Raw genomic sequence first — 23,841 nt, forward strand, 5'->3', positions numbered from 1 at the left:
TGTCTCCTGGAGGATGGTGTTTTGGCCAAGTGAGCCACGGAGTTGGCTCCCGCGCCTCAGTTTGGAGCCCATGTGATAAGGGCACAGAACTCATGACAGAGCTGATATGTTAATGTTAAATGTCAATGTATAACTGTTAACCATCATTTTGTATTGTGATATACATGTATACTGTGAGTGTGCCTGTAATATATTCACTTTTAAGATTGATGTTGACGTGACAATCTAACCATATATTCACAAAGATTGAATTATCTCAAAATATACAGGATTCAATGAAAGAGACTACATGTACCACATAGCTACCACCAGCTACGCAAAGAAAATAAAGCACCTCCTTTAAGAAATTTGCACTTCCTTGAAAGTATGCTATATAGGAGTGTTTCAACAACGACAATAAAAAACATAGAATATATAGTATTATTTTAACTATATTTGCAAAAACTCTACATTAGTTAGATATAGATTAGTTACAACAAGCTCCCTATAGTCACATCAGTGTCAAGGAACCCAACATAAATTTTAAAGTTTAAAAAATGTCTTTGAAAATATTCTTGTTGACAAAGTTTGAATAATCAATTCAAAAGACCTTAGCCTGCGACCCCAAAAGATATTATCATCTGTTTCAATGCATCAAGGACAGAGAGAGCATTCAGATTAAATACTATACTTTAACAGAACATATAGCCAGGGTTGGGTCAGATTACTTTTAAATGTAATCCATTACTGACTACAGATTATGGCAATTTTTGTAATCAGTAACGTAATCAATTGGATTAGCCTACCCTAAAGCATGTAACGTAATCTGAATACTTTTTACACAATTTGCACACGACATACACATTCTTTTTTTTCCACTGTCTTTAATTCAAAGTTGGGCTGCTTGTCAAGTTAAACATTAGCTATAGACTATCACAAAAAATTGCATTCTTTACATGATAAAATGTAATCAAGTAATCCACTTTTTTTTGTAGGGCTGATTATAGTTTTTGTAATCTGATTACGTAATCCAGATTATCCTACATATAATCCACTACTACCCAACCCTGCTAGTTGCTAGGGTAACATATATGAACAATCTTGAGGAAAAGATCAAATACTTTGTTAGTGATCAAGAAATTATTTTTGAGAGTCCAAAATCTTTTCCAATCAATGTTTTAAAATTATTGTTCATAAAACAATACAAAACACAAGAGGGCAAAACTTGATCAAAATGTATTATATATTATTATATTATATTGAAAACAAAAAAACTAGGCTAGGGCCTACTAACAAAAACACAGTAAGGCTGAGTAGGAGGAGACAATAGACTATCCATGTATGACTTCATTGGGGTGTGTTCATCCCATCATCATCACCCTGCACTGACGAGATGCTTTGACAAGAGGTCTTCATGCAAGTTTGCCGCTGTCTTTTAGTGCATTGTTGCCGATTGATATTAGACTAGTTTGAGCCACCCAAATTGGGTCAATCAAACACTATTAGCGAACTTGTGTTACATGCTTCAAATGTAAAGCACTTTGAGCTGCATTCTGTGTATGAAAGGTGCTATACAAATAAAGCTTTATTATTATTATTATTATTATTAACTTAATTGTGGACATCGTTGATGCAGCTATAACCACAGGTCCAATCTCAGGTGACGTTTTGAACAGTATTTTCATAGTTTATAGGTCGACAGACTGGAGTAATTACAAAGCAATTTTTTTTGTTGGCTTGCAGGTTACATGATGGCAGGGAATTTCAATTTTGCAGTTATTGGGGTGAGAGAGCTGTCGGTTCCGAAAATATCTGTTCTGTCGATAGAAATTATTTTTAAACAATTTAACACGTCTCTTTGGGGTAGACTAAGTACTGTTGAGACATAGGTAGGACTACTACAGTTCAAATGCCTTATAGTCTATAGCGTGCGCAGCAAGCCCAAATTGTTATTTTTGCTCTGCACATGCGAATTATTGTCCTCTTTGGGAAATTGGAACGACCCAGGCGGTCCGAAGATATCGACAAAAGTCGCCCCCCCCCCAAGGTAAGACGTTTAATTAATGTCCCTTCCACAATGAATAGCTATCCTTATGTCACTGTTAAACTTGTATTATTACAAATGTTAATTTGTGCCATAATAACTGTCATATTTCATGACATTGTGTCATGGAAGGTTATTGTAAAATATAGAAAATATGCTAGGTGGTCAGCGGGGTAGAGTAATTTACCCCGTTTCCACTGCCTTGCACGGCTCAGTTCGGTAGAGTACAGCACGCAATTATTTCTGTCCCCATTTAGTTGTCAAAATTTGAAAATGGTGCCAAAACAACCCAGCCCTGCTCCTTTTTGACATCAGAAGGATATAGGCCTATGTCACATGCTGTTTAGTTTTGCAGTGCTATGATAACAGCCAGGTTTAAAGTCACAATTATCCAATGTAAGACACAAATGATTTGTAATTAAACTGTCAATGGACGTATTTTCCAATATTATATATGAATAGGAATATTAACATAGCATGTTTTGAAATAGGCAAGGTGGTAGGCTAAAACGGGTACAGTTGATACACCCTGATGTTACAGTTTGTTAGAGTTCATTTAACTCTTGTAAGGTGTTCGGGTCTGTGGGCCCTGTTCAATGTTTGCTAAAAGAAAAATGATGATATTTGTTATTTATTCTAGCTCAAACTCATTGACTTGGCTCATTTCCTGATTTATTAAAAAATAACTTATTTTCAATGCAACCCCTTTACTGGACCCTATAGGATGCACCTTAACTGTGTCTTCCTCCTAGCTGGGCCTGTTAAGTATTTTTACATAAATTGTTATGGTTATATTGATTTAAAAGCCTAATAATGTGGTGGGTCCACCAGACCCGGGAACATTGGCTGAGCAGCAAAAATATGAACACCTAACAAGGATTAAAGACAATAAGGGCATATGCAGAGGCTGTATGTGTGTGTTGTCTCTGTGTTGTCTGTGTGTGTGTGTGTGTGTGTGTGTGTTAGTTATGTTGTGTAGCCTGTGTGTGGACTTTATGTTTGTGCTATGCCTGTTGCAGAATGCCCCGTAACAAAGTTAGGACCATAGGGGAGTGCCAGCACAGCTTTTAGAGAGGGACTCAAAAGTGGTAGGAGGGCAAATCAATTAGGAAGGTAGCTGAGGAGTTCAGCATTTCTGTTGCTACACTGGCCCGATATGTAAGAAAAAAGGCAAGAGTTTGCTGATCAAGGCTGACCCAAATGTGTGTGTGTATGTGTGTGTGTGTGTGTGTGTGTGTGTGTGTGTGTGTGTTTATGTTCACCAGGAGCATGTTCCAGAGTTAAGTCCTGAATTAATCAGGCCTTACCCAAAAGCTGGCCCCAGAAAGGCTAATGGTCAATGTTGGAGGAAAAGGACCAGTGATATTCTCACTGACACCCCAGTAAAGGAGGTTCTTAAAAAGGGGAAAAAAGGTCCTCCGTAAAGGTAAAGAGGATGATCCTGGCAGAAAAAAAGGAAGGAGGAAAAAAGAAGAACGAAAAGCACAGAAAACACTCATTGCCTGGTGTGCGACAAGTGGTTTTCAAGGTCACGGCCGGGAGAGCAATGGGTGTCCTGCCTCAGGCGTGGCATGTGGTCATATGTGAAGTGTACCGCTGGCGGGCACCACTACACATGCCATTACTGTGAGTACCCCATATGGGTACAGTCGAAGCAAAAATGTACCGTTTATGGGCTAATTTGGGAAAATATAAATTACTTGTGGATATTATTGATTGATGATAGTCTACAAGCAAAGGAAATATGTGAAAAAATCACGTCTATTCAGTTTTTGTGCGGTATGGAAAACCAAAATATGTCTCAACTGTACTGAGTCTACCTACTGTTTGTCATGCTAAATGCTTTGTCATGTGATTTCTCGCAGGGTTTTGCAAATTATTAAATAATTGTTAAATAATTTACTTTTTCTTAATTTCTCAGCTCATTGAACTTAGCATTGGGTCGTTGGTACTTGCACTTGCTGTGATCTTGAAGGGCATAAATGTTGAGGTCCACAACCCCTTAAATCGAGAGAGACTTACGCTTCTCCCATATGCTGCCTTGGTAAGTGTAAATGTATGATAGGGTAAGAGACAGACAGAAGAGTTGTCCTTTTTACTTTATTAAGTGTTGTTATTAGCTTTGTATGGTGAGGTGCCCTGCCATTACATATTCTGTATTCAGCCTGTCTTGCTCTGTGGCCTGTGTATTAACTCAGATCCTGCTGTCAGGACTATGTCTTCTGCTTCCTGCGATAAAGCCATCACCTTCTTTGGTAGGCCCATCTCTCTCTCTCTCTCTTGCGCCTGCACACACACATACACACACGCACACACACACACACACACACACACACACACACACAGACAGACAGACACACACACACACACACACACACACACACACACACACACATTCTTTTTTGTGCATGCACACACATGCACACACACACATACATACAGAATTACTCTAAGATATCTGGAACTTATATTCTCCTCCTCAGTTTATTGTATGTTGCAATGCTTTGTAACTTGCAGAGTTGATCCCCTGAAAGTAATATGGAGAAAAGCGGTCAAATAACATCATATGGTGTAATATTGGAAAGTGAAGTGAAAACAGTAATGCAGTTGTTTAAAATGATTATGATTGTATTTGGGTCCACAGATAAGATTTAATCTCTATACTCACCTAGTGGATGTTCTATTCAGTCTTGTATGTTGTGGACTCGTGGCAAAGAATACACCATACCAATCAGAAACCTCAAGTACTGCTGGGGTAGGTTTCCTCCCTTCTTAAAAAAAGGTTCCCATACAATATCTTAATATCTGAATATCTTTTAATATCAAAATGTTTTTATTTCAATATATACTGTTACCATTGTGACCAAATCACACCCTTCCCTTCAAATATCCCATTAATATGTTTCTTCTTTGCTTTGCAGTACTCTGTTAACAACATTTTAGGTATACTGATTGGTATGTCGGTGTTGGAATTTCTCCTTGGACTTTTCATAATATGTTATGGGTTCGTGCTACTACCTTTAGGTGATTCGGAAGTAAGTATATTCATAACAAGTGTCACTGTTTTATATAGCTATGTTATATACTTTATAATGCTGTAAAACCATAATCCTTTTTAAATTTGGAAAACTGCTTCCATAGAAATACTCACTGAACACACGTTAAAATCAAGTCATGTGGTAACACATGCAAGTTGGATGACATTACAGCAAGTAGCTTTACAACAAATTGTATATTTAAACCAGTTGTATAATCTGAAATCACACACCAATGGATGTTTGAGTATAAGCACAGGTCAGATAGACTGTGTAGATGGAGCTTGTGGCCACAAACAAGGTACTTTTGCAATCTACCTGCAATGTACCTATAGCCTTCTTTGGTGGTGGAAAAACATATGCATGAGTTGTTTGCTGTGTGTTTGGTTTTTCATATCTTGTCTCCATCTAGGGCAGCCCAGTGCCAAAGCCTGTCTCCAGCACCACCACCGACCGACTCTGCCCTACTGATACAGAACCCAATTATGGTCTAACTGAGGGGGAGACACCTGATCAAAAATCTGAAATTAATTAAGATATATTTATGTATTTCCCTGACAGTATTTGCATGATTGACCTTTTAAAAAAGACTATATCTAACAGGAATGTACATGGCTCTCTGCATATCTCTCTGTGTCGTACTGTACATTGTGATCCACATGTATATGCCTGTGATGCCTATGTTATTTATTCTCTTCTGCATAACCTACTGTACCTCTTTTTATTGTGATCTACAATTATGATTGTCAATGAGAGTGTTTATGTGGACCTGCGTATCCTGGTTAGGGTTTTTTGAAAGATTCCATTTTTGTGTTTGTACTTGTAAACATCATATTCCGATTCCATAAACCCAGAATATCCCTTATACTGGTTCTGAGAAACCCAATGATGCTAGCTTGCTAACATAAACTGTGGTGCTTCAGCATGTATACACCTTATCCTGGTTTGTGATTGTTACTGACTAGTACGCATTAATATGACGCAGTAATGAGTAACTATAGTAGAAGTATTTATCATGTATACAGGGATCTTCATAACCAGGTTTCTCTGTGTTAATGTAAACTCCATATCTTGAATATATGATCAAATCAGCCTTCTCACCAAGAGATAGAGACAGTCAATAAGGTCAGGTAAGGTAAGGAAACTTTAATTTCCCCGAGGGGCAATTGGTTTTAACAGCCAGCAGTACCAACAAATATGCCATACAACATCCTACAAGACATACACATCAAAACATTTAAGACACATACAGAGACAAATAACATTTAAGACACATACAGAGACAAATAAATAAAAAAGTCAATGTGTAACTCATCATTGAAGACTGATTGTAAAGTCTTATGAACATTCGCCTTATTCACCCGGCGACCAGAACAAGGCTACAGGGTGCACTTGCCATCACACTTCAGTCCAGAAGATGGTGGTAATGCACTCCGTTTGCAAACTGGCAAAAAAAAAAAAAAAAAGCTCACCGAAAAAGAAGGGTTCGCTGGCCTGCCCATAGGGTCTGCCAGAATAACTTTCTTCTTCTTCAGTGAGTTTTTTTGCCGCTGCAAGAAAAGCATGTGTGCCCGAGGATGCTCCTGTACAAGAGCCAATGTGAAGGGTGGCATTGCATGTCTCTGTACCGGGGACCCCAACAGATGTTCAAGCATTGAACTTGCGCTTGAAGACATGGAAACGTAAGCAGGTTGCGTTTGTGTGTGTGTTAGAGAGGGGGGGGGGGGTGCATCTTATATTGCACTGCTGTATAACCCACCCTGCTGGTCTTGTTTGTGGCAGGGTCGTAACACTGTCTCCTCAGGTGATGAGGGTGAAGGTCTGAGTGATGCACAACAGCCATTATGTGCCAGAATGTTCACCACACGCTAGTTTCAGGTAGAGAGAGGAGTGAATGAACCAATTACACACTGGGAGAATGATTACAAGGCCAAATTGAATGAACCAGGTTGGGAATTTAGCCAGCAAATCAAGGAACCACTTACTCTTTGCGATAAGTGCCATGGGATCTTTAATCCCAGGACCTCAATTTAACATTCATGCAAAGGAAAACATCTCCTGCAGTACAGTGTCCCTGTCACTGAAATAGGGCATTGGGATTAATAGGCCACAGGGAAGAGTGCCACCTACTGGCCAGCCACCAACACCACTTCCAGCAGGAACCTACTCTTCGAAGGAGATCTCTTATCCAAGTACTAACTAAGCCTGCTTAGGTTCAGTAATTCTGCAAAGTCAGGGTCTGGCAGGGTCTCAAAGCTGGTCTGGCTGCTGGCTAAAAACAAAAGGTGAAAGGCATATATGATTCTAACTGTCTCACTGAATTGCATTATGCACACTCATTTCTCACTGGTATCTGCTAGACAACAAGTACCAAAACATGATTAGTTCATAGATTTCACATATAAAATACATTTTATACAACCCCACCCCCATCTTGCCTGTTCATAATTCTGAGAAATTCTTGAATTGTGTGCATGTGTGTGTGTACATGTTTATGTTTATGTGTGTCTGTGTGTGTGCGTGCATTTGTGTGCGCCTGTGTGTGTGCATGTGCAACATGTGTACATACTGTATGTCTACTGTGTGTAAACCTATATGACCGCCGCTTCGCTGCCCGGTGGTCTTAATAAAAGCGTAGAAGGGCAATAGCCAGAGAATAGTTTAAAAAGTAAAGAATAAAAAAGAAAACATAAAACACACAAGGTAATAGTATATGAAAGCATAAAAGGGCAATAGTTTAAATATGTTTGAAAAGTTGTAATTAAAAGACAGAAAACAACATGGAATGATTACTCAGTGATAGTGATCCTAGTCACAAGGGATCCTAGTTACAAGTCCGAAGCGCTAACCAGTAGGCCACGGCTGCTCCATCAAATGCATCCATCCAAATCCATATCCATGACCAATCCACTCCTTAGTCCATATCCTCCAAATCTGCCTGTTTTCTTATGTATGATGAAAACTAGGTTACACTCACAGATAACCAAGAAAGAGTAAAAATGACAATGGATTTAAAGAAATTACTCAATTAGTCTAAGCTCAGCTTTTCGATACAACATCTTTGCAAACTGGAGATGAAAGAGTTAACAAGAGCAACACAGCTTGTAGGAAAGTCCTTACATGGTAGGCTTCCGCCCTCAGGATCTGCCAACAGACGGTTAAGCCCAACCCCAAACATTTTTCTTCAGAAACTGAGTCAAATAGTCTGCTCTACTCTGACTGGAAATGTGCGCATAGACAAAAAACAAGCATCTAGCCGTGTATATAAAGGAGCCACAGTGAGTCTTCAGACACAGTAGCTATCCACAAAGCTGCATACTAAGCAGCCTTTTTATTTAACATTTATCAAGATAGTTTTGCCATGGCACCAAAAGTAGACAATTGGTGTGTTATTTACTTTGCATGTGGTCATATGTGAAGTGTACCGCTGGCGGGCACCACTACACATGCCATTACTGTGAGTACCCCATATGGGTACAGTCGAAGCAAAAATGTACCGTGTATGGGCTAATTTGAGAAAATATAAATTACTTGTGGATATTATTGATTGATGATACCTTAGTCTACAAGCAAAGGAAATATGTGAAAAAATCACGTCTATTCAGTTTTTGTGCGGTAGTGGAAAACCAAAATATGTCTCAACTGTACTGAGTCTACCTACTGTGTGTGATGCTAAACAATGCTTTGTCATGTGATTTCTCGCAGGGTTTTGCAAGTTATTAAATAATTGTTAAATAATTTACTTTTTCTTAATTTCTCAGCTCATTGAACTTAGCATTGGGTCGTTGGTACTTGCACTTGCTGTGATCTTGAAGGGCATAAATGTTGAGGTCCACAACCCCTTAAATCGAGAGAGACTTACGCTTCTCCCATATGCTGCCTTGGTAAGTGTAAATGTATGATAGGGTAAGAGACAGACAGAAGAGTTATCCTTTTTACTTTATTAAGTGTTGTTATTAGCTTTGTCAGGTGAGGTGCCCTGCTATTACATATTCTGTATTCAGCCTGTCTTCCTCTGTGGCCTGTGTATTAACTCAGATCCTGCTGTCAGGACTATGTCTTCTGCTTCCTGCGATAAAGCCATCACCTTCTTTGGTAGGCCCATCTCTCTCACACACCCACACCCACATACACGCCCATCTCTCTCTCTCACACACACACACACACACACACACACACACACACACACACACACATTCTTTTTTGTGCATGCACACACATGCACACACACACATACATACAGAATTACTCTAAGATATCTGGAACTTATATTCTCCTCCTCAGTTTATTGTATGTTGCAATGCTTTGTAACTTGCAGAGTTGATCCCCTGAAAGTAATATGGAGAAAAGCGGTCAAATAACATCATATGGTGTAATATTGGAAAGTGAAGTGAAAACAGTAATGCAGTTGTTTAAAATGATTATGATTGTATTTGGGTCCACAGATAAGATTTAATCTCTATACTCACCTAGTGGATGTTCTATTCAGTCTTGTATGTTGTGGACTCGTGGCAAAGAATACACCATACCAATCAGAAACCTCAAGTACTGCTGGGGTAGGTTTCCTCCCTTCTTAAAAAAAGGTTCCCACACAATATCTTAATATCTGAATATCTTTTAATATCAAAATGTTTTTATTTCAATATATACTGTTACCATTGTGACCAAATCACACCCTTCCCTTCAAATATCCCATTAATATGTTTCTTCTTTGCTTTGCAGTACTCTGTTAACAACATTTTAGGTATACTGATTGGTATGTCGGTGTTGGAATTTCTTCTTGGACTTTTCATAATATGTTATGGGTTCGTGCTACTACCTTTAGGTGATTCGGAAGTAAGTATATTCATAACAAGTGTCACCGTTTTATATAGCTATGTTATATACTTTATAATACTGTAAAACCATAATCTTGTTTAAATTTGGAAAACTGCTTCCATGGAAATACTCACTGAACACACGTTAAAATCAAGTCATGTGGTAGCACATGCAAGTTGGATGACAAAAAAATTGTATATTTAAACCAGTTGTATAATCTGAAATCACACACCAATGGATGTTTGAGTATAAGCACAGGTCAGATAGACTCTGTGTAGATGGAGCTTGTGGCCACGAACAAGGTACTTTTGCAATCTACCTGCAATGTACCTATAGCCTTCTTTGGTGGTGGAAAAACATATGCATGAGTTGTTTGCTGTGTGTTTGGTTTTTCATATCTTGTCTCCATCTAGGGCAGCCCAGTGCCAAAGCCTGTCTCCAGCACCACCACCGACCGACTCTGCCCTACTGATACAGAACCCAATTATGGTCTAACTGAGGGGGAGACACCTGATCAAAAATCTGAAATTAATTATGATATATTAATGTATTTCCCTGACAGTATTTGCATGATTGACCTTTTAAAAAAGACTATATCTAACAGGAATGTACATGGCTCTCTGCATATCTCTCTGTGTTGTACATTGTGATCCACATGTATATGCCTGTGATGCCTATGTTATTTATTCTCTTCTGCATAACCTACTGTACCTCTTTTTATTGTGATCTACAATTATGATTGTCAATGAGAGTGTTTATGTGGACCTGCGTATCCTGGTTAGGGTTTTTTGAAGGATTCCATTTTTGTGTTTGTACTTGTAAACATCATATTCCGATTCCATAAACCCAGAATATCCCTTATACTGGTTTTGAGAAACCCAATGATGCTAGCTTGGGTACCCCAACATAAACGTTGGTGCTTCAGCATGTATACACCTTATCCTGGTTTGTGATTGTTACTGACTAGTATGCATTAATATGACGCAGTAATGAGTAACTATAGTAGAAGTATTTATCATGTATACAGGGATCTTCATAACCAGGTTTCTCTGTGTTAATGTAAACTCCATATCCTGAATATATGATCAAATCAGCCTTCTCACCAAGAGACTGTGCATAGAGACAGTCAATAAGGTCAGGTAAGGTAAGGAAACTTTAATGTCCCCGAGGGGCAATTGGTTTTAACAGCCAGTAGTACCAACAAATATGCCATACAACATCATACAAGACATACACATCAAAACATTTAAGACACATACAGAGACAAATAACATTTAAGACACATACAGAGACAAATAAATAAAAAAGTAAATGTGTAACTCATCATTGAAGACTGATTGTAAAGTCTTATGAACATTTGCCTTATTCACCCGGTGACCAGAACGAGGCTACAGGGTACACTTGCCATCACACTTCAGTTCAGAAGATGGTGGTAATGCACTCCGTTTGCAAACTGGCAAAAAAAAAAAGCTCACCGAAAAAGAAGGGTTCGCTGGCCTGCCCATAGGGTCTGCCAGAGTAACTTTCTTCTTCTTCAGTGAGTTATTTTGCCGCTGCAAGAAAAGCATGTGTGCCCGAAGATGCTCCTGTAAAAGAGCCAATGTGAAGGGTGGCATTGCATGTCTCTGTACCGGGGACCCCAACAGATGTTCAAGCATTGAACTTGCGCTTGAAGACAGGGAGACGTAAGCAGGTTGCGTTTGTGTGTGTGTTAGAGAGAGGGAGGGGGGGGGGGGGGTGCATCTTATATTGCACTGCTGTATAACCCACCCTGCTGGTCTTGTTTGCTGTCTCCTCAGGTGATGAGGGTGAAGGTCTGAGTGATGCACAACAGCCATTATGTGCCAGGATGTTCACCTCCAGCAGGAACCTACTCTTCGAAGGAGATCTCTTATCCAAGTACTAACTAAGCCTGCTTAGGTTCAGTAATTCTGCAAAGTCATGGTCTGGCAGGGTGTCACTGCTGGTCTGGCTGCTGGCTAAAAACAAAAGGTGAAAGGCATATATGATTCTAACTGTCTCACTGAATTGCATTATGCACACTCATTTCTCACTGGTATCTGCTAGACAAGAAGTACCAAAACATGATTAGTTCATAGATTTCACATATAAAATACATTTTATACAACCCCACCCCCATCTTGCCTGTTCATAATTCTGAGAAATTCTTGAATTGTGTGCATGTGTGTGTGTACGTGTTTATGTTTATATGTGTGTGTGTGTGTGTCTGTGTGTGTGCGTGCATTTGTGTGCGCTTGTGTGTGTGCATGTGCAACATGTGTACATATGTCTACTGTGTGTAAACCTATATGACCGCCGCTTCGCTGCGCGGTGGTCATAATAAAAGCGTAGAAGGGCAATAGTCAGAGAATAGTTTAAAAAGTAAAGAATAAAAAAGAAAACATAAAACACACAAGGTAATAGTATATGAAAGCATAAAAGGGCAATAGTTTAAATGTGTTTAAAAAGTTGTAATTAAAAGACAGAAAACAACATGGAATGATTACTCAGTGATAGTGATCCTAGTCAAACACCCAGTGAACAGCATCACTTTATGGGGATTCTTGAAGTAGAGTCCCAAACTGTGCACACGTTTCCTTTCAGGGCCAAAATGCACGCCCACAGGGCTTGACATGGGATTGTATAAATAATACAACAGTATTATTACACAGTGCCTATAAGTATAAGTAGTATGTATATATACTCTTTTGATCCCGTGAGGGAAATTTGGTCTCTGCATTTATCCCAATCCGTGAATTAGTGAAACACACTCAGCACACAGTGAACACACAGTGAGGTGAAGCACACAATAATTCGGACGCAGTGAGCTGCCTGCTACAATAACGGTGCTCGGGAAACCAGCAACCCTCCGGTTACAAGTCCGAAGCGCTAACCAGTAGGCCACGGCTGCTCCATCAAATACATCCATCCAAATCCATATCCATGACCAATCCACTCCTTAGTCCATATCCTCCAAATCTGCCTGTTTTCTTATGTATGATGAAAACTAGGTTACACTCACAGATAACCAAGAAAGAGTAAAAATGACAATGGATTTAAAGAAATTACTCAATTAGTCTAAGCTCAGCTTTTCGATACAACATCTTTGCAAACTGGAGATGAAAGAGTTAACAAGAGCAACACAGCTTGTAGGAAAGTCCTTACATGGTAGGCTTCCGCCCTCAGGCTCTGCCAACAGACGGTTAAGCCCAACCCCAAACATTTTTCTTCAGAAACTGAGTCAAATAGTCTCTACTCTGACTGGAAATGTGCGCAACGACAAAAAACAAGCATCTAGCCGTGTATATAAAGGAGCCACAGTGAGTCTTCAGACACAGTAGCTATCCACAAAGCTGCATACTAAGCAGCCTTTTTATTTAAAATTTATCAAGATAGTTTTGCCATGGCACCAAAAGTAGACAATTGGTCTGTTATTTACTTTGCAAAGAATGGTGAAGAACCCTTTGTGATGGTGATTTTTTCTGAAGAAAAATTCTACCAGAAGAAGCATGAGCAGGTTAGTTTGATGTTTTACCATGAAGAGTGCATAGCAAATGCTTCAGTTTCCCTGACTGCTTGATTCAGCAATTACTAAGTCTGACAATGACAAAATATCCATGGAGAAAAGCTAAAACAGGTTTATGAATCTGGATGCACTTGAGAACTGGTGTCTGTGTGTATTACATTGTAGTTTAAGTTTCTCATTATCAACACATTTAGGCTTACAACATATAATTAAAAGCATGAGAATCGTATCTTCTGTTTAATACAGCACAAACACATTGAGAATTTCATAAATATGTCCAAAGGAACCGTACAATATGATAAACTAATATACCACATGTCTTCTATAGATCATCACTGCTGAAGATCAGAAGTGCAGGCAAAGCTTATGTAGCTTGGAGGATGAAGAGCCTGAAGATCTGCTGCCAGAGCTGAGAGACCCCAGCGAAATACTAAGGGATCAACACCTTGAAAGAGTGAGTCATTGTGGTCTCCTTCTTAGGTTTTTGTCATCTTTGGGAGCAAATGTACTGTTTTCAGTAATATTCTGCACCAGACAATGGCTCAATAATGGGTCAAGCATCCTGAAGGCTTATTATAAATCAGTAATGTTATATTTTGTGTTACAGTTCTATGTCATTTATATACATTTATTGTTTGTTTGTTAATCTTGAATTTCCCCTTGGGGATCAATAAAGTATCTATCATCTATCTATCAATACATTCATTGTGTATTTTGTTTTACTTTAGCTGGTTGCCCACCTACCTGCTCAAACTCAAGGCTATCCATGGCGACTGGTGTACAGTACAGCTGTGCATGGCATCAGCCTCAGAACTCTCTACAGCAACATGGCGAGCGTAGACAGGCCTGTGCTCTTGGTCATCAAGGACATGGAAAATCAGGTAACAATCTCCTAATATACTATTTCAGCCTCATGCTTGCCTTTCTGACAAAATACTTGATACAAATCAACACTGTCTCAGAACGTCTGATTCTCACCAGTCTTGTGTTTTACTCATCCACATGCACTGTATATATTTTCACTGCCACACACACACACAAAGACACACACACATACACACACACACACACACACACAATTCCTAGTTATCACGTGAACAACGGTTTGAGTATAGAAAGATTCAGTACTCATGTATGTATGGATGTCCCTTCTGCGCAGGTGTTTGGTGCTTTCTCCTCCCATCCATTCCGAGTGAGTAACAGCTGCTATGGAACAGGAGAGACCTTCCTCTACACCTTCAGTCCAGAGTTTAAGGTAGTATAAATGCTAATGTAATATTCTTCATCATTAGGCTTCATTGCCATGGATATTATGGTATTTATGTCCATTTGTGTTTGTGGCATTTTGTCCATAGTGGACATTAACATGACTCTTTCATTGCCTACACAGATGTTCAGCTGGACTGGGGAAAACTCCTACTTTGTGAAGGGCTTCAGAGATTCTCTACAGTTAGGGGGAGGCGGGTGAGTATTCAGATGTGAACATGCAGTCATTCATACAACACAGTACAGTGCAGTACAGTCATTTGTTCATTTTTCTAGCTTTTTCTGGCAACCAGTTAGGCCCATGTCTGAATCATGTTTAATCCTGTTTTTTCTCCTGATTTGCTCTAGGGGTCCCTTTGGACTCTGGCTGGATGATGACCTGAATCATGGCTCCAGTTTTTCTTGCAGCACATTTAACAACCAGCCTCTCTCTGGCCACCATGACTTTGCTGTGCAGGAGCTTGAGGTATGGACGTTTGAGTGAGAACAGAGATGGCCATGGAATAATGTGATCTTAATCACATGCAATTTAAAATCATAAATACCAAGGAGCTGGTGCTGAATCTTCGGAAGAAGAGCTGGTGCTGAATCTGGGTAGCATCAAGGGAACACAGTCACCAGTGATGGCCAGTAGCCCAAATGGTTTGAATACACTGAGGATTTGTACTAGAAAGGTCAGAGCTGCCTGTTTTTCTTCTCAGGACACTCAGATCTGAAAGTGTCTGAAGAACTATGCAGATGTTCTATCTGTGGTGGACAGTGCCATGTTGTTGTGTACTGGAATGCTGGAATGTGGACAATGCTGCTCACTCTCTGTAATTAAATGTATTGCCATTAAAGCTGCAGTTGGCAAGTCTGACAGATTGAGGGGATTTGTAAAGTTTACAACTCTCATGCCCCTCCCCCACTACCACCGAGCACCCTCTCATCGAATTTGTGCTCGTCAGTGCGCACCAGACTGTGATTGACAGTCAGATCTCACACAGCCCTGCTCTGATTGGACCAGAAGAACCAGGAGTTGTGGATTTTTGCAAAACAAATAACAGGCTCTAGGTGGAGATAGAAGTGCTGTTTTTTTTTTTCTAAAACCGGCTGCTTTATGTTGTTCTGTCGAAGCATAGTGTCGGTTTCAGTGAATATGATCAAAAAAATCTTGCCAACTGCAGCTTTAATAGTGGTCATCAAACTGTATAACTCCTTTTATTGCTGCAAGGGGGATAGATGTAACATTTTAAACAGACACATTGTGATCAATATTACTTGAAATATTTGTTATTGTTTTATTCTTCTTATGCCGTTTGGTCTTATTTATGTATTTATTTATTCATATTTCATCATCTACAAAGTTCTATTTTTGTACCTTTGTACAATCATTTAGTGTTAGCACTATTGATCCAAATAAAAAGGTTCCTGTCATGTCTCCTGAATTCTCCTTTTATCACACCTCCTCTGTACATGAAAAAGTATGACTTATCTTGCCACATCCAAACATATCAATTATGTCAACATGCTGCTGTCAACAAGTGCAATGTAACAGAAAATGTAAGTATTTATAAGGATTGAAATACTAAATTTTTGCAATTGAATCTAAAATTTTAAAAATCCTAGGGGCCCACAATATGTCAGCACATAAACACACCTACACACCCCTTCCTCTTTGCGACTCTGTTCACTGTGGTGAATGGTCAGTATAGAGGTGACGGTGAGCTACACCCTAGTTCCTTATCTGTCACCTGAAGGGAAGCACAGCTAATGATTGAACCACAACAAAAGACTTTAAGGGAATGGTGAAGCATCTGATATTTCCTGCTGACTTTACCAAAGCCAGTTTACTTGTCTCACAACAGGGAATGATCGATCCTCAGTCTCTACCTCCACCTACAGGCAAATATGTCACAATGTCATACTGATCGGTGTGCAGAGTTAGTAGATAAAGAAGAAAGAGACGCAGAAAGAAGTATGTCATCATTGAAATGAGCCACAACAATAAATGCTTATCAACACATATTGCTATGTTATGTATTGAAATATGGGTTGTAGAATTATGTTATTACAGGATATATTGTTTATAAAATGAAGAGTTTGGTTCCAAAATGCTCTATCCTCTATTTTAATGATTTTTCATAAATGATTTTTTATCATTTTGTTTTCTAAGTAATTTCAGTGGAAATGTAACTGGTTATTATTATTTATACTGTATAAATCAACAGAACTGCAATTTTGATATTACTTGAAATATTAAATTAAATAACATGACTTATTAATGTTTTCAAAACCCTTTCAAGAGAGTTCCATTATCAGCATCATAGTTGGCCCCACAAGACTTCCTTTTTAACATTCCATATGTTATCTTAATGCAGAGGAAGTAGATTGGGGCCCAAATAGAACGTTCAAGCATTGTTTTTGTTTACCTTGTTGAAAGGGTCCATAGTGTTTTTGGAACCATATTCTTCGAATGCTCTTACACACTCAGCTACACTCGACATTTATATTGGTAGTAGCTGGTGCAGGTTAGCATTGTTGTCTTCCTAGTGGGACGCCCTCAGCCAAAGAGGCCACCATGAGACAAAAGAGACTGTTAGAGAGGGCGAGAAAAAAGAAAGAGAGCATGGATGTGGGGTGGAGTGGATGAATGAGGGCTGTGAACAAGTGACAATGAAGTTGTAACTTGATATGCAACATATGAAAAATATAATTACATGATGTCAAGAGGCCTAACATCTTCTATGCTTGCTAAACTAAAACATTTGGGGGAAAACAATCTGGTTGAAATATGACTTACATTTTGGACATACATACATACATATCCCTTTTTTCTTGGTCTCTACAGTGACACCAATAATCTCCATACTGAGAAACAAAAATACCGAACAAAGAAATACATGTACAAAATACAAAAACATAAAAGATTCTCTTTGGGTGAGTATTCAGATGCTAACATGTCATTCATTTCTTTGTGAAATTTTTACTGCTTTTTTTACTGGCAAATTTATACTTCCCTGTAATTGGCTCTCTGAATCATCCCACCTTTGGTTTTTCTCCTGATTTGTTCTAGGGGTTTCTTTGGACTCTGGATGAGTGGGCTGGATGAAGGTCTGAATCGTGGCTCACCGAGTCGTCCCAAATAGTTGTCACTATTAGTGGGGTGTGAGGGTTCAGCAAGGATACTGTTCTTGATGATGTGTGTCCACTGCATCACACTGTGTGTTGAAGGTAAGTGATGGCAGGTAGCAATGATATGTTGATTAGTTATTACCACTATTCACGTCTTTCCAGTCAGCTGTTGTGCCGTTTCCATACACTGATGCAGTTTATGAAGTTATGAAGATGCTCTCGAGAGAAGACAGGCTGGTTTAGTTTCCTGAGAAAGAAGAGACATTATTGTGTCTTTTTAACCAAACCGGAAATGTTGAGGGAATAGGAGAGATCTGCAGAGATATGGACATCAAGGAATTTGAAGCTGGAGACTCGTTGTGCCTCGGCTTCCTTAATCTGGATGGGTGTATCCTTGACCCCCTTTTGCCTTCCAGTGATCCACAATGAGCTCTTTGGTTTTTGTGGTGTTGTTTGCACATCATGCTGCCTGGTGCCGGATCTCTTCCCTCTAGAGAGGTTCCTAGTTGTTGCTGATCAGGCCAGGCCAGTTACCGTGAACTTGATGCAGTTAGTGCTATGCACAGACACAGTCATGGCAAGAAATTAAGTACAGGAGTGGGCTGGGCACACCCACCTGTGGCACTGGTATTAAGAGTCAGTGTGGAGGAGATGGTTCGCGTTAGGGGAGTGTGCTATAAGCAGAGCTGAAGTTATAAATAGCATCCTAACATAGGAATTGCTATTGTCTAGGTGAATGATGGTGCCATGGATATGGCGTCCTCTGTCGACCAGTTGTAACAGACCTAAATTCTAACAGGACTTCAAATTGAAACAGTCTGGTGCACTTTGCAATTTTTTTCTGTGGATTATTTAAAAGCATGTTTTTTTTTTTGCAACACACTCACACACACACACACACACAAACACACACACAAATCAGATATTATTTGAGATTGGCCTTCTGAATTCTAACCTGTTTGTCTTAAACCCTCTTTAGGAGAAAAAAGGGGCAAAAGAGTACTTACTGGACTTGAGACCAGGGTGTTGTATCCTACATTTATGGAGCCACCACTAGGGTGCAGTAGTATGAAGTTACATGCAGGAGTTCACTGAGACACATGTAGTTTTGGGGAGAAGAATAAAAAGAGACATGTGGACTTGCTGAGTTTCTGTATAGTTGTTGCTGAGTTTCTGTATAGTTACCCCAGTTAGAGAAATATAATATTTGGCGACAAGGATAAAACATGCTGATCTGACTTACCTTGCACTGAAAAAGGTCTGCATCGAGGCTACTCAAAGAAGGCAAGTAGTTAGCCCCATGATAGTTTGCTGATAGTGAAGTTGAAGTGGAGGAAGCTGCAACAATGTCTGTCTTTGGAAAAGTGGAGGCATTCGATCCAGAATCAGAGAACTGGGAGTAGATATGTGGAAAGATTGGAATACTTTGAAGCTAACGAGGTAACAGATGCAAAAATGAAACGGGCCAATCTTCTCTCTGTGTGTGACAGTGCTCTGTATGGAATAATAATGGACTTGATAGCGCCATCAAAACCAAGTGAGATTGAGTATACTGACTTGGTCAAATTGTGGAGAGGTTTAAATTCCACTCCTGTACAAAAGCCCGAGGGGAGGCAGTCTCATCCTATGTGGTAAAATTAAAACATCAAGCCACACATTGCGGGTTTGGTGCTACTTTAGAAGAGCGCTTGAGAGACCAGTTTGTTTGGGGCATAGGTTGTGAACAGACACAGCGCCGCCTGCTAGCAATGTCTGATTTAACATGGAAGTCTGCCCTTGATAAAGCAATAGCAGTGGAAGCAGCAGATAAAGGTGCACAAACCTTGCAGCCTACTTCTCAAGTAAATCAAGTAGCAAACCCGGGGTCCATGACACAAACATGACAACCTACAAAACCAGTAACCTGCTATCACTGTGGATATGCGCACACAGCTGATTCGTGTCGATTTAAGGAAATGATGTGCCACTTTTGTAAACGTGTGGGTCACATAGCCCAAGTGTGTAAGCGGCGTAAACAAGACAAAGGGAAAGTAGCTAGGAGGCAGGACCCAAAAGCCGCTCACCTTATGTCTGAGTCCCCTCCATCTCAAGAGTCAGGGGAAGAGGAGGAACAGACTGATTATCTAATGGCACTGAAAGGAAAGCCGCATGGCCCCATTGTGACTACAGTCAAGTTGAACAACAGTCCAGTGCAATTTGAAGTGGACACAGGAGCATCACGCACAGTTATAGGGGAGGACTGTTTCAAGAAAATGCAAGCCGCAGCACCTGGGTTGGCATTGCTACCCTCTGACGTGGTACTGAGATCTTTCTCGGGGGAGAAGGTAGAAGTAAAAGGGAAAATGACGGTGAATGTCTACTATGAGGGCCAGACAGCCACTCTGGATGTACTGGTGGTTCGAAATCGGGGTCCAAATCTGCTGGGGCGGGACTGGATGGGCGTGTTACGACTAAATTGGAAAGAACTTTTCAAGCCAATCTTCAAGGTGTCAGATAACGCGCTGCAAAACGTCCTCTCAAAACATAATGAGATTTTCAGAGATGAGCTGGGGACCTTAAAAGGTATGGAAGTGCGTTTCCATGTTAACCCATCTGTCAAGCCTCGCTACTGTAAGGCCAGGCCTGTGCCTTTCGCGATCTAAGATTGAAGCAGAGTTAGACAGACTGCAAGCAGCAGGGGTCATTGAACCTGTTACACACTCTGAGTGGTCAGCGCCCATCATGGCTGTGATGAAACCGGACAGTACTGTTAGGATTTGTGGAGACTATAAGTTAACCGCAAATGTAGCTTCAAGATTAGAACAGTACCCTCTACCTTGAATAGAGGAGCTTTTTGCTACACTGGCTGGGGGCCCAAGCTACTCTAAGCTAGACATGTCCCATGCCTACCAACAGTTGGTTCTAGCTGAAGATTCGCGTAAACTGGTGACTATTAACACTCATAAGGGGTTATTCCAGTACACACGTCTCCCTTTTGGAGTTTCTTCAGCTTGTGCAATTTTTCAGAGGACAGTGGAGAACTAATTGGCAGGAATTCCACACACAACTGTTTATCTGGATGATGTCCTGGTGACAGGGCCGTCAGAAGAAGCCCATCTCCAAACACTCTGTCAGGTCCTGACACGATTACCGGAAGCAGGTCTCACGCTAAAAAGGACTAAGTGCGAATTCATGGCTCCAGCGGTTGAATATTTAGGATATCGGGTCTCTGCCGCTGGTCTCCAACCCTTGGAAAAAAAAGTAAGAGCTATAAGTGAGGCACTAGAGCCCAAAAATGTTACCGAACTGCGTGCTTACCTGGGAACGATCAATTATTATGGCCGATTCCTTCCTGATTTGTCCACAGTGTTGGCCCCTCTGCATGGCCTCTTAAAGGCTGGGGTAAAGTGGGGATGGGGTTCTCAGCAGCATGTAGCATTCCAGAGGTCAAAAGACTTGCTGTCAGCTTCAACGCTGCTTGTCCATTATAATCCACAATTGCCCCTAATCATAACTTGTGATGCGTCTCCATACGGAGTAGGAGCGGTTTTATCACATAGGATGGACAACTCCGAGAGACCTGTCTGTTTTGCCTCCCGCTCATTGTCGCCAGCTGAAAAGAACTATTCGCAGTTAGAGAGAGAAGCCCTTGCCGTAATATTTACAGTGAAAAAGTTCCACCAATACGTGTACGGGCGTGGCTTTACCATACAAACAGACCACAAGCCCCTGCTGGGCCTCCTTGGGGAGCTTAAGAGCATTCAGCCGGCAGCCTCACCACGTCTCCAGCGCTGGGCTCTACTGCTGGCTCAATATCAGTATGTCCTCGCATACAATCCAGGACCCACCATTGCAAACGCTGATGGTCTCAGCAGACTTCCCCTTCCAGAAAGGCCCAAGGAGACAAACAGACCAGCTGAGCTGACATGCTTACTAAAACAGCTTCAGACAGCCCCTATTACCAGCCAGCAGCTGAAGTTGTGGACCGCAAGGGACCCTACACTGGCAAATGTTTTTGCCGTTTCGTCAAAGAGGGATGGCCTCCCAGCTGCCCAGCTGAGGCTTTAAGGCCGTTTTTTAAAAGACAAGTAGAGCTCAGTGTGGAAGATGGCATCCTGCTCTGGGGACTTTGTGTGGTGGTTGCACCACACGCTCGTGAAATTCTGCTGCATGAACTTCATGAGCCACACCCGGGAATTTCGAGGATGAAGGCAAAAGCCAGAGGTCACATGTGGTGGCCAGGGTTGGACAATGAGATAGAACAGAAAGTGCATGCCTGCATTATCTGTCAAGAGGTACGTAACACTCCTCCCCAGGCACCAGTATCTCCTTGGGAATGGCCTGGCAAGCCATGGACACGCATTCACATAGACTATGCAGGTCCGTTTCTGGGGGAGATGTTCTTGATAGCAGTAGATGCGCATTCAAAATGGCTGGAAGTGGCCCCAGTCTGGGCAGCCACGTCAGCAGCAACAATTGAGCACTTAAGGGAGATGTTCAGCATTTACGGCCTTCCCCACACGATAGTGTCAGACAATGCAGCGTACTTCACAAGTGCAGAGTTTAAGGGATTTCTGGCATCCAATGGTGTAAGGCACATAGCATCTGCCCCCTACAAGCCATCCACAAATGGCTAAGTTGAGAGAGCAGTTCAGACGGTAAAGAGGGCCCTGAAGAAAACCATGGGGTCGGGAGGGTCATTGAAGACACGCATATCGAGGTTCTTAGCAGCATACAGATCGACACCTCATGCAACTACGGGGAGGTCACCAGCAGAGATGCTGTTTGGGCGTCCTGTCAGAACAAGATGGGACCTATTAAAGCCAGACCAAAGTGTTCCAGAGCCAAGAACGCATGATCTGTAGGGGGAACCGCACCAGACCTACCAGGGCACTGATGTCAGGCTCTGAAGTGTGGGTGAGGGATTTTACAGGTCGTCGGAAATGGGTACCAGGAGTGGTAATGACTAGCACCGGCCCTCTCAGCTACAAAGTCCAGGTTGTCGTTGAAAAATCGAAGATTGGATTGTGGTTTCGCAAGATCAATATGGATTATAGGTCAAAAGTTGAATGAACGAGTACTTACGTCCTTTCGATTTCTTACAGGTTGGGTCGTTGTTGCCCACAACACACTAGCTTTCTGCTAATGAATGACGTCATTGACACATTTGAAAGGCTTTTTAGAACAAATCAGTGACTCAAAAAATATAATACTCAGCGGTGTGTATTTTCTCTGCCCCCTCTTTTGCGTGCAACATTCAAAATTTTGGGCAAAAAAATATATCCCGAGAAAAGTGGATTTGAGGGGTACAGCTCCATAGACCTCCATTTATTATGCACTTATCCGTGAGCGCCCTCATGTGGAACCAGAACAGGAACTACAACCAGTTCAGAAACCGGAAGTTTCCCGAGAGTGGCGGTTCTCCCCATAGACATAATATACATAGACGCCGCATTGGCTGCTGGAAACAAGAAATGCGGCCGCCATCTTGGACCGGTCATACTCCTCATTGCGTTGCAGCAGAAAACACAAGATGACAGCACTGTGCAGCATGTTCCTGCTCAAATCGGCGGACCATACTCGGGGGATTTACTTTTCACAAGTAAGATTTAACATTACCGTACTATTGGTTGTATTTTGTATTTCCGAACAATGTGGCCTGTATCATAGCTACATGTATGACCTTTGCAGCAAAAAAAAACCGCGTGAAAATCTGTTCGGTATTCAGTGAGATATGATTAATTAAGTGTGCTGACAGCTCATTGCACCGGCCAAACAGATTACACTGAGTGGAGTGGATGACCGGTCCAAGATGGCGGCTCCAAATCTCGTCAGCGCTAGTAGGGAGCAGCGGTCGATGCGGCGTCTATGTATATTATGTCTATGGTTCTCCCCTTATTAGACATTCTCTGTGTGGACAGGTGCTGTTTCTGAGTTTCTGTATAGTTACCCCAGTTAGAGAAATATAATACAGGGGTAGTGTATTTCTTAGGACTTGAAATGATACGAAATACATGAACATGGCCAAAATCGTATTGATGTGAAATATGTCTATGGGAAATACGGTACACATGAGATCT

At 41.0% G+C, this 23,841-nt stretch overlaps 2 protein-coding genes and 1 pseudogene across 2 annotated transcripts; all 3 read left to right on the top strand.

The window, feature by feature from the left end:
- Positions 1–5,797: 5,797 nt before the first annotated feature.
- LOC121721035 lies at positions 5,798–11,164 on the top strand. The gene is made up of 7 exons (XM_042107586.1): positions 5,798–5,839; positions 8,247–8,336; positions 8,820–8,942; positions 9,097–9,153; positions 9,504–9,614; positions 9,781–9,894; positions 10,290–11,164. The coding sequence occupies exons 1-7, from the start codon at positions 5,798–5,800 to the stop codon at positions 10,524–10,526; spliced, it is 774 nt and encodes a 257-aa protein (XP_041963520.1). The 3' UTR covers positions 10,527–11,164.
- Positions 11,165–13,162: 1,998 nt separating this feature from the next.
- LOC121720663 (nuclear receptor coactivator 7-like) lies at positions 13,163–15,622 on the top strand. Its single transcript, XM_042107005.1, has 6 exons — positions 13,163–13,393; positions 13,731–13,856; positions 14,131–14,283; positions 14,562–14,657; positions 14,793–14,866; positions 15,017–15,622. Exons 1-6 carry the CDS (start codon positions 13,280–13,282, stop codon positions 15,150–15,152), a joined length of 699 nt encoding a protein of 232 aa, XP_041962939.1. The 5' UTR covers positions 13,163–13,279; the 3' UTR covers positions 15,153–15,622.
- Positions 15,623–18,851: 3,229 nt separating this feature from the next.
- On the top strand, positions 18,852–22,753 carry LOC121720661 (annotated as a pseudogene).
- The last annotated feature ends 1,088 nt before the right edge of the window (positions 22,754–23,841 follow it).

The sequence above is a fragment of the Alosa sapidissima genome, chromosome 10, assembly GCF_018492685.1.
Source record: "Alosa sapidissima isolate fAloSap1 chromosome 10, fAloSap1.pri, whole genome shotgun sequence".
Classification (NCBI taxonomy): Eukaryota; Metazoa; Chordata; class Actinopteri; order Clupeiformes; family Clupeidae; genus Alosa; species Alosa sapidissima.